Here is a 12042-nt window from a genome sequence, read left to right as displayed (position 1 = left end):
ACTTTCCTCATTAACCCACAAAAAAAAAAACCTGAGTCGGAACACATTTATGCCCTGTCTTTTATCTTCTCAATGCACCTTTTAGATCTGGGCGTTGCTAGGGCAACCCACCCTGCATAGCAGCAGCCTGACTGTGTCCGCTGAGCAGCCCCATAGCTCTTGCTTTTTGCTCTGAGACTTCTCTGCTGCTGTTATGTGGGACGCTGTGGGGGTCCGTTTCAGCCAATCTGCCACAATGACAAACCTCAGAGTGTGAGGGTGTCCTCGGGGCAACCTTGCTAAGGCACATTCTGTGTAGTTCCCCAGAGGGTTACCACCAGCTCATTAACCCACCTTGACTGGCTTTTCTTCTCCAATTTACTCATTCTAGGCCTCCACTCCTATTCCTGAGATTGTTTTCCAAAATCAGTTATCTGCCCTGTGTCTTGGACTCTGCTGTTGAGAAAACATAAGCTGCCATGTTGCCCAAGGTCATGCAACTGCTAAGTGGTGGAACCCAAGTAGGAAAATATTCACTATATATAAAATAATACTGACAATCAGAATCAGGATCTAAATACATTTTAAATGGACATGTACACACACACACATATGTGCACACACACAGATAGGATTGGGAGTGGAGTAAGTACACCTAAATGTTAAAAAGTAAAGTGATATCTTTTATGGTAATAACCCATTCCGACCCTATAGGACAGAGTAGAGCTGCCCCATAGGGTTTCCAAGGAGTGGCTGGTGGATTCGAACTGTTGACCTTTTGGTTAGCAGCTGAGCTCTTAACCATTTTGCCACCAAGGTTCCTTTTATGACAGCAAAGGGGACTTTAATTTTTTCTTCCTCTTTTTTCCTACATCTGTATTTTCTAATTTTTTTAAGATGACTGTGTATTACTTAAGTAATGGATGGGGAGTGGGTTGGCAAACTGGCCTAAGCCAGTTTATTCCTGCAGAACTCTCAGGTTCTTTCAGCAGACAATGGCAACCATGGAAATATCTGAAGTGGACACGGTTTAACTACTTCCCCACAGCCTCACTGCCAGGCTATCATGAAAACAAGTCTTCTGTCAAAATCTGCCACACATACAGACACTAAACACACATTCATGAACAGACAGGCTCAAGACAGCCCACACAGCGGGTGCGGGAAGCTCAAAGAAGTTCTAGCTCTCTGCCCATTTAGGTGCTGTAGCTACTGGCTGTATGAAAAGCTCACTGGAGGAAGGCAGGAGAATGTTCTAGATCAGTGGGTCTCAAACCTGAGTGGGCATCAGAATCACCCAGAGGGCTTGTTAAAGCACAGATCACTGTGCCCCATCCCAGAGTTTCTGATTCAGGTCTAGGGGTCTGGGAGGCCCTACACTTTGAGAACAGAGCAGGATTTTGTCATTCTCTCTGATCACTGGTATTGAACAATCAGCATTACCTAACCAGTGGCAGGACACAGGGCCATTTAGAGAGTTAGTCTAGGATGCCATCCCTCAGGGTATACACTACAGGACTCTAGAGTCTTATATCCAAAAGGCATGAGGGTGGGCATGGTCTCTAAAAGAGTTTAGAGAAAACTGTTAATTTCACCAGTGAAAATCCATTTCTCAGAATCATTATGCTAATTAACAAAGCCTGTGGCATCGACTGAACTATGAATAACTGAAGAATGGATAGCTGGAGTGTAGCCTCACCAATGTAATGCTAGCTGGCCACCCCTGTAGTGTGAGTTCCTAAATAGAACAGGATAGAACTTCATATGATATCACTTAAATTAGCACAGATGCATAAAATCACATTATCCATGCTAAACATTTTAGAATAAATTACCCCGTTCTTGGGAAGGAAAGTTAATTAACCAATCAATGGGCTTTTGTTGGATCCCACAGACTGAGCCGGAAATCATCGAGGAAACGAACATTGACAGAGTTCACGAGCCCCGGGGCTACACCAGGTCCCGGCAGGTGAAGGGCCACTCGGAGACATCCACGCTGAGCTCCCAGCCCTCCATCGACGAGGTCAGACAACAGATGCACATGCTGCTGGAAGAGGCCTTCAGCCTGGCGTCTGCAGGCCATGCAGGCCAGAGCCGGCACCAGGAGTCCTATGGCTCAGCACAGCACCTGCCCTACTCAGAGGTGGTGACCAGTGCTCCTGGGACCATGACACGGCCCCGGGCAGGGGTGCAGTGGGTGCCGACCTACCGGCCAGAAATGTACCAGTACAGTCTGCCCCGACCCGTAAGTCGCACATCCACCAGTCTGCCATCATCAGGCCAGCCCCATCCTATGTGTCCTGACAGGGTCTCAGAGCAGGGACTGCTAGTGATAAGCCACCTTGGAATTTGGAGATGAGCTTTGCTGGGCTCTCATCATGCCCTCTACACCATGATCCAAAGCCCTTTCCCTTTTAATCCTGTGGCAACAGGCCACAAGAAGCCCTTTTGTCCAATCAAAAACATCAGCATCATATATTTTTTAAATGAGGCCACCTAAAATGGAAAGGAAAGGAACTGAAAAAGAACACAATAGAGAGACAGGCCATCAAACCAGAACATTAAAGTCAGTTCTTTTGTTATTAAGGTTTCGTTTTTTGCCAGCAGCACATGCGGTCTCTATTTTTATGAAAGCAGAAGGTGGCTAACGATCAGTAGAAATGATGATTCTTAACCCAAGCTCTTGCAGAGCCCCCGCTTGCCCTAATAATGTGGAAATCAGTAGAAAAGGTGGCAGTACAGAATGATAACTATGATTACTTTTCGTCTTCCAAAAAGGAAGCGCTTTGAGCTCTGCCGGAGGGTAATTGGAAGCTGGTGGTTTTAAATGCACTAAGCCAAGCTGATGACATTTATATCATGGAAAAGGTTACTTCTGGCAGCTTGGGATTTCTGCACTGCAGTTCAGGATACTCTTGATCATATTTTACCCTTTGAATCTGTGAAGAAATTGGACTCGACACCTAATGATCAATCCAATTTTGGGAGCAGCTCTAATGGGTCTGTGTCCAATGGAATGAAAACATCCTAGAGCCTTCCTGTTAGTGATCAAAGTAGGGGATTCTGAGAAAGGCCGCAGGGCTAAAACATCTTTCCCACTAGAGGCTTTCCAGGTGGAACTGAAGTAATAACAACAATAACAACAGCTGCCATCTATAGAGCTGGGCATTATCTGCTCTAATCTAACAACTACACTTATGAGGTCAATATTATTATCCCCATGTACTCAGTGAGGGGGTCCCTGTATGATGCAAATGGTTAAGCGTTTGGCTACTAACTGACAGGTTGGCAGTCCAAATCCACATGGAGACATCTTGGAAGAAAGGCCTGGCTGTCTCCTTCCTAAAGATCACAGCCATTGAAAATCCCATGGAACACAGTTCTACTCTGAAACACATGGGGCGGCCATGAGCTGGATTTCACTCAACAGCAGCTGGTTTGAGTTATTTTTGGTTTGTACTCAATGAGGAGACTGCAGCTTGAAGAAGTAATTTGCCCAAGGTGGTACTGCTATAAATGGCAGAACCGGGATTTGAATCTACAGCTGTCTGACTCAAAGCCTGCACTCTTTCCACCACATGTCACCTGGCCAAGGGGAGCCATAGGGATGTCCTTCAGGCTCTGACGAAAACTCAAATCTCCAAAACTCTGGAGTTTGATCCTCTCATAAGAAGCTTACCCAGTGTGAGAGAATTTTGCTCGTTCCTGTCATTGCCCCTAGTAAGGGAGACATCTCCAGTAGGGTGAAGTTAGGAATTTTACAGTCTTTCCTCCTCAAAAACAAAGCAAAAAGAAAGGCCCTTCCCCAAACCTTTGTTAGCACTAAAATATGCAGGTATGTCCAGCATGAGTTTGCATTCACCGTGACGCTTGGGTTCCAGAAATGTTACATTTCTTCTGTTTCTCCAAATCAAACTTGAATCTGCTCTGAGCTCCTATCTGGCCAAATGAGTGGGAATTTCACCATCAGTTATTGTTGAGTTCCCTCCACTTCTTGTTGTACAAAAGTCGTTGGCAGCTTGATGAAGTTTAGAACACCAGGGGAGGGTCTACACCGGTCACTGTTGATCTGTGTGCAGTACCCAGTTCTCAGGGGCCCTTGAAGGTGGGTCACTCTACCGTACTTGGGCCAGCCTGGGCACAGGGATCTTTACTTTTGAAACGCCCTGAGAAATCCCCTTTGAAAACCAACTGAGTGCCTGACATCTGGCAAGAACTTACCCTCTAAGCTTAGAAAGAGCATTAGAGTGAGTAAAAACTGCAGTGTTACAGGCAGGTTGCTTGGGAAGGGAGAGAGGGCAGGCAGGAGAGGGAGGACTTATCTCAGTCCATAAACTTGAGTGTGCAAGAATGTTACCATTTTTGGTTTCTCTGTATTCTTCTTCAGATGAAGCTCAGTTTCAGTCAGCTCAGGGTCTCCTTCTCTTCCCTTGAGTTAGGCTTATTTCAGAGGGAGAGGGAGGGGCTACAGGATACAAAGCATGGTGGGGATGGGGAGAAAGCTTCCCTATCTGGTCCCAGTTTATCCTCATCTACCACTCTGATAAGTATCCCTGAGAAGTCCTTATTTGCATTTAGTCTCCAGTTCATCCAGACAGACTGCAGCTGTATCTTCCTCCTGCTTCCAGGCTCCCTCCAGACCCTCCTCCCCATTCTCTAGAGCTCTCTTGTTCTTTGGTAACAGTTCTAAGCAATAGCTTCCTGTAGGATCCCAGTCACAAAGCAGCCAGCAGAGGGCCAGGTCCAAAAATTGTGGTAAGACCAAACCCATTGCGGTCATATATCGACCCTAAAACCAAAAAACCTGTTGCCATCGAGTCGATTCCAACTCAAAGCAACCCTATAAGACTGAATAGAACTGCCCCATAGAGTTTCCAAGGAGCGCCTGGTAGATTTGAACTGCTGACCTTTTGGTTAGCAGGCAAACTCTTAACCACTGCGCCACCAGGGCTCCAGTATATAAGAATGGGCACCAAAACACAAAAAGCCAGGAGGGCTTTGGAACCACAGGAGCCTGCACAGCCAAAGGTAGAAAAACACTATGTAGGGGAATTCCCTCAGCTCACAAGCACATGACACAGGCTGTCTCTGTGTTTTATGTAGTCCCTGTGGTTGCCCCAAGGCTTCAAGGATACAGCCTGAAGGGGACTGTGTAATATCCTGTGCAGTCTTGCTTTGTACCTGGAAAACCCTTCCAGAGAACGGAATTCCCTCAGTGCTTGTCAGAAGTTCAGAGCTTTAATCAGTTCTTTGCTTGAACTGCTGCAGGACAGACACCGGCATAGAAAGCCTGTTCTTGGCTGGCAGACTGTGGTGACTATGGAGTAAACCTTCCAAGAACCAGTGATAAAAGTAGGTCGTCTGCCTCCACTGCAGAATATCATGAGAGGCCAGAAGAGAGAAGAGGGGCTACAAACCCTTTTCTCTTTTTGAGGAAAGACGTGTCCTTACTTGTTGGTTTATTGAGAATCATGGATTGCAAAGCTGAAAGGACTTCCAGGACAGTGACTTTCAAACTGTCTGCAAAATCTTATGGTTGGGGTAGGCTGGGGGGTGGTTCCCAAGGCACCATTATGATGCTAAGTGAAGGGCCAAATTCACCAGGCATCCCCCTCCCAACTTCAACCAGAAAAAAGAAAGAAAAGCTCTGCTTTAATCTGCTTATATATTTTGTCAAAATATAGGTTCTGTCAAAATTATTTTATGGCTAAAGAAATGTTTGGAAATCCAGGAGTTAGTCTGCTATCTTATTTCACAAAGAAGAGAGAGAGAGAAACTCAGAAAGGCTGAGTGACATGTCCACCAAAAATGAATGGTTAAATCAAGATGAGAGCCTGGGTCGCCTTAGTCCTGGTATACTCAACATTCATTCAGCAAGTAGTTATTTACAAGGCACTTTGTTGGTAATGTAGGCATCCCAGGATGAGACAGAAATGGTTGCTGAACCCCAAGTTGCTTAGGATCTAGTGGAGCTGAAGATTTTGGTTCCTTGAATGCTACTTTAGCATACATAGTTTACTGATGCTCAAGAAATAGAAATTATTTCAGTCATACTGCTAGATCTGGACAAATCTCAGAGTTTTCTTTACAAATTCTACTCTTTCTTACTGCCCAGGACTATAACTATAGAAGAGTAAGCTAAATTTATACCAACTCCAACATGTACACTAAAACCTGGTATCTTTGGTTTAATTCAAGAGCTAGAGAAAGTATCCATAATTCTAACCTGAACTTCACTTGGGTAACTGCAGGTCTCATTGATTGAATGTCTTGGCCCCTTAGAAGTATTTTTCAGTCTGCCCGGTCCCAGCCAAGTTGAGAGGATTCCTTTGATGGGTATCTTAGACAGCATCCCTGCCAATAATACATTGGTTGTAACAACCAGGGTTCATTGGATGCAAGCAACAAAAACTGGCTAAGAAGGTCAACAACAACAACAAAAAAGATTTGGTGACATTTTTGGAAGCATATGGGATAGTTCACTGAATTAAAGGGAAAGCTGGAAAAAAAAACAGCTAAGACTTAGGATTGTTCCAAGTGTCTGACTAGCAAAACTAATGGATAATGTTTCTCAGGGCATTGCCATGAGGATTAATGAGTGCAACCTTGTGTCACTCTGGTTAGGAATCAGATTCCAGTAAGAAAGAATTTGATTCGAGGTCTAGCCTGAAACACGTCCGCACCCCTTGGCCAAGCCACCAAGACTTTATCCAGTTAGGGAAGGATAGTTTCACAAGATCAAATTGAGATGCTGTTAACCAGGAGACAGAGGATATATACTGGGCAGTCAAAAACAGGAGCTGTCAGTACACAGACAATAATGGCTTAGGGGATGGTTCAGGGTGAGACTATGAAAATGACTGTCTCACATTAGTGATACTAAACCCATTGTTGCTGAGTTGATTCTGAATCATAGTGACCCTATATTGTTGTTAGGTGCTGTCAAGTCAGTTCCGACTCATAGCTACCCTGTGCACAACAGAACGAAACACTGCCCGGTCCTGCGCCATCCTTACAATGGTTGTTATGCTTGAGCCCATTATTGCAGCCACTGTGTCAGTCCACCTCGTTGAGGGTCTTCCTATTTTCCACTGACCCTGTACTCTGCCAAGCATGATGTCCTTCTCCAGGGACTGATCCCTCCTGACAACATGTCCAAAGTATGCAAGACACAGTCTCACCATCCTTGCTTCTAAGGAGCATTCTGGTTGTACTTCTTCCAAGACAGATCTGTTCCTTCTTTTGGCAGTCCATGGTATATTCAATATTCTTCGCCAACACCACAATTCAAAGGCATCAACTCTTCATCACTCTTCCTTATTCATTGTCCAGCTTTCACATGCATATGATGCGATTGAAAATACCATGGCTTGGGTCAGGTGCACCTTAGTCTTCAAGGTGACATCTTTGCTTTTCAACACTTTAAAGAGGTCCTTTGCGGCACATTTGCCCAATGCAACGCATCTTTTGATTTTTTGACTGCTGCTTCCACGGGTGTTGATTGTGGATCCAAATAAAATGAAATCCTCGACAACGTCAATTTTTTCTCCATTTATCATGATGTTGCTTATTGGTCCAGTTGTGAGGATTTTTGTTTTCTTTATGTTGAGCTGTATTCTGTACTGAAGGCTGTGGTCTTTGATCTTCATCAGGAAGTGATTCAAGTCCTCTTCACTTTCAGCAAGCAAGGTTGTGTCATCTGCATAACGCAGGTTGTTAATGAGTCTTCCTCCAATCCTGATTTCCTGTTCTTCATATAGTCCAGCTTCTTAGATTATTTCCCCAGCATGCAGATTGAATAGGTATGGTGAAAGGATACAACCCTGACACACCCCTTTCCGGACTTTAAACCACTCAGTCTCCCCTTGTTCTGTCCAAACAGCTGCCTCTTGACCTATGTACAGGTTCCTCATGAGGAACCTGTACGTAGATAGCAACCCTATAGGACAGAGAAAAATCGCCCCATAGGGTTTCCAAGGAGCAGCTGGTGGATTCAAACTGCTGACCTCTTGGTTAGCAGCCGAGCACTTAACCACTGTGCCACCAGGGTTCCAACCATTGCTGTAGAGCAGATTCCAACAGTAGTGACGGTAATCATGTTTCTCTACCCCTCCCTTTGGGATTAAAAATAAAACGAGAAAAATGCCCCTCTCATGGCTCACAGGTTCCAAGGATTATTGAATTTATCAGAAAATGTTTTCTTTCAGTCTTGTTCTTGAAAGTTATTATTGCTGAATACAATTCTAGGTTGACAGTTATTTTCCCTGAGCACTTTGTCCTTCCTGGGCCCTATTGAGAAGTCAGCTGTCTAATTGTCTCTTTGTAGGTGATATGCCTTTTCTCTCTGTCTGCTTTTAAAAGCTTCTCTTTGTCTTTGGTGTAAAAACAGTTTCACTACAATGTCTTGCTGTGTATTTTATTTATCCTGCTTGAAATATACTGTACTTCCTAAAATTATTTATTTAATTTCTCAACTGGAAAATTCCTAGGCATTTTTTCTTAAAATTATTGTCTCTCTTCTCCAACTTCTCTCTTTTGGGACTTTGATTAGCTGCATGTTAGACTTTCTTATTCTATATGCCACATCTTTAGCTCCTCTTCTGTATTTTCTACCTGGAATGCTTTTCTCCCAGTTCTTCATATGGCTTTTTCCTTTATTTCATAAATCCAGCCACATACTCCCCTACCAAACCTTGTTTCCTTGTGGAGCCCTGCTGGCATAGTAGTTAAGAGCTTGGCTGCTAACCAGCAGGTTGGCCGTTCGAATCCACAAGCTACTCCTTGGAGACCCTATGGGGCAGTTCTACTGTGCCCTACGGGGCGCTGTGAGTTGGAATCGGCTTTATGGCAATGGATTTGGTTTTTTGTTTGTTTCTTTGTTTCTTTGTACTGCATTCTTAGTAATTTCTTCAATTCTGTTTTATAGTTCATTAATTCCCTCTTCACCTGTGTCTAATCTGTTGTTTAACTCCCCTGTAGTATTTTATTTTAGTAGTAATGTTTTACTTCTAAAAGTTCTCTTTTTTTTGTGGGGTCATTCCTGATAGTATCTGCTCAATTTTGTAATTCCTCTTTTATTTCTTTAAACATTCCTTACGTTGTTATTTTCCTGTTTTGTATCTGTTTATTTTTTCTATTGACTTCCACTTGTGTTTCCTGGTCTTTGATTATGAGCTCATATTTGCTTCAGCTTAATCTGTGGAAATCCAGAGAGCCTGTTTAGGGGTACTCTCTTCCAAAAAGGACTTACAATTGTGTCTGCCTGAGCCTGGGAATGCTACCAACCAGGGACCAATGTTAGCCCCCTTCTGGCTTTGATATGAGAATTCAGCTCCCCCACCTTGCCCTATCCAAAATGATTCCCAATCTGGCATTCGCCTTTGGGTTAGCCCCACCTTTCATACTGCTTACCACTCACTACTCTCGCCTCTGGTTTCAGTTCATAGTTTTGTTTTAGTTTGCTGAGGTGTGTATAGAGGGGGCTGGAGAGGATCCCTGGAGTTTGCCCTTACACTTTGCACTTCCCACAAAGCATTTAAAAGTACGTTTTATCCAGGATCTATTTGTTATTTAATAGGTTGACCCTCAGCAGTATGTAGTCTGCTATAATGTCAGAGGGGAAGGCCCATTCAGTTTAAGGAATCCTGTTTATGGATTCCCTGTGCTGCAGTTTTTTTGTCCTGATGCCTTTGAGCTTAAAGTCCTGTCATCTTGCTCCTTGAGAGATCTGGCAGACATGATGCCTAAAGAAAGGAATGGATGAGAAGCACAAGTTAAGCTCTGTCATCCCTGAGAGCATTTCTGGATTTTCTCTTGCTACAGGAGCTGTGGCCTGGCTCTCTAATCGTGTCCATCTCTGTCCGTTTCCTTTTATCCCCTCACATGTTGATAAAAGTCTTCATTTTTGTGACAGTTCCAGTCTCATATCCTTGAATAGTACTTTATAGACAGAAAAATGCTTACACATACACCTACTTGCCTGATCTTCTCAGTACCCTTATGAGTAAGGTATTGTCCCCATTTCAGAAGAGAACACTGACCCAGAGAGGTCACCATGAAGTCTATTCATCAGCAGGCCAGGACCTCCACCCATGCCTCCTGAATCCAAATCCATTGTTTCCCTGCTAACCTTGCTGGGAAAAGTGAGAAAGTAAAACACAATCAATGATTCAGTTATCCATTCATCTAATATTTATTGAGCATCTGTTACATGCCAGGCACTGTTCCAGGCATGAGGATATAGCTGACAACAAAGCCCCTGCCCTCATTACAGTGTAGTTGGTGACAGATACTAAAGAAACAAACAACAATATAATATAATATAATGTTAGGGTGGCAGTTGCTATGATGGAAAATAAAATAGTGGTTAAGTGCTACGGCTGCTAACCAAAAGGTCAGCAGTTTGAATCCACCAGGTGCTCCTTGGAAACTCTATGGGGCAGTTCTACTCTGTCTTATGGGTCGCTTTGAGTTGGAATTGACTCAATGGCAATGGTTTTGGTTTGTTAGGGGCGTATGTGACAGGGTGTATGAAATAAAAGAAGAAGCTATATGAAGAACTGGGAGAAAAGCATTCCAGGTAGAAGGAGCAGCAAGTATCAAAGCCCAACGCAGGAAAGAACTGGGCATGTTCTAGGACCATCTGAAGGGCTTTGTGACTTTGAGCCTGGAATGCTACCAAGCAGGGACCAACATGGTGTGAGCAAAGGGGAGAGTGGTAGGAGATGAGATGGAAGACGTGGCTGGAGACCACATTAAAGAAAGATCTAAGAAAAAAGTTTGAGGAAGAAATGCAAGTCTGACCCTTGGAAGCCTGCTTCTCTCTGGTGGTGCAGTGGTTAGGGGCTCAGGCTGCTAACCAAAAGGTCGGCAGTTCAAATTCACCAGCTGCTTCTTGGAAACCCTGTGGGGCAGTTCTACTCTGTCCTATAGGGTGGCTATGAGTTGGGATAGACTCAACAGCAATGGGTTTTTTCTGTTTGTTTTTTAATGTGCGGATGGGCACTGGGTTTTAACAAGCCTCCCTCCATTTGCTTGTCTCTTTCAACAGGCTTACAGGTTTTCCCAGCTTCCTGAAATGGTCATGGGCTCTCCCCCTCCACCTGTACCCCCCCGGACTGGTCCTGTGGCTGTCGCTTCTCTCAGGCGGTAACATATTCCTTTCTTTGCTTTGTTTGGAGTATTTGGAAAGGGTTTGGCCCTGTGGGCCCTGGCCTGACAATAGCACCACAAATGTCCCTCATGCCCTACCCCCTTCAGGGTTCCTCAGCTGTACAGACAACCGCATGCCTAGGGTAGTCTGAGTACCATGAGGGAAGTGGGAGCCACAGAGGGTTGACAACTTTCACATCTTTTTAAACGGAGAGTCGTTTAGAATCCATAGTTAAAGAAACCCAAGGTCAATTGTCCCATGCCCTGACCATGAATATCTAAAAATTACTCCATTCTGGACCACTATGACAGCTGCTACAAGTCTGGGCACCTCCTGCTGTATTTGCACACCCAGAAGTCTGTTTGTTTTTTTGCTTTCTTAATTTTTTTTTATTGTACTTTAGATGAAGGTTTACAAAGCAAACTAGTTTCTCCTTAAACAATTGATACACATACTGTTTTGTGGCATTGGTTGCCAACCCCACAATATGTCAACACTCTCCCCTTCTTGACCTTGGATTCCCCATTGCCAGCTTTCCTGTTCCTTAATGCCTTCTAGTCCTTGTCCCTGGGCTGGTGTGCCTATTCAGTCTCGTTTTGTTTTATGGGCCTGTGTAATCTTCGGCTGAAGGGTGAACCTCAGAAGTGACTTCGTTACTGAGCTATAATTTTGTTCAGGGGCCATACACTTGGGGTCCCTTTATTTACAGGTGGTGTCCAGGAGGCCAGGGAGAAACATGTCAGGCACTCACTGACAGCTCATGACTTCCAAAGGCTAAAAACACATGAACTCAGATCTGTCAATTATGAAGCACAGGCTTAAAATTCTCTTTGCTATGTCTCAATACAGAAAGCACACATTTTATAAAAATAAGAAAAAATACAAAAGCCATGAGCACTGGTTGGAATGGT

At 44.2% G+C, this 12042-nt stretch overlaps 1 protein-coding gene across 1 annotated transcript in view; it reads left to right on the top strand.

The window, feature by feature from the left end:
• KIAA1549L (KIAA1549 like) overlaps positions 1-12042 on the top strand; it is a 133482-nt gene that overhangs the window by 107773 nt on the left and 13667 nt on the right. Inside the window, exons 17-18 of the mRNA XM_064289439.1 lie at positions 1874-2224; positions 11030-11127. Of these exons, the coding sequence (XP_064145509.1) occupies positions 1874-2224; positions 11030-11127 (449 nt within the window). The remainder of the gene's footprint in view (positions 1-1873; positions 2225-11029; positions 11128-12042) is intronic.

This window comes from Loxodonta africana, chromosome 7 (assembly GCF_030014295.1).
Source record: "Loxodonta africana isolate mLoxAfr1 chromosome 7, mLoxAfr1.hap2, whole genome shotgun sequence".
NCBI classification, from domain to species: domain Eukaryota; kingdom Metazoa; phylum Chordata; class Mammalia; order Proboscidea; family Elephantidae; genus Loxodonta; species Loxodonta africana.
Note: the sequence above shows the minus strand (reverse complement) of the source record. Positions and strands in the feature narration are given on the sequence as shown.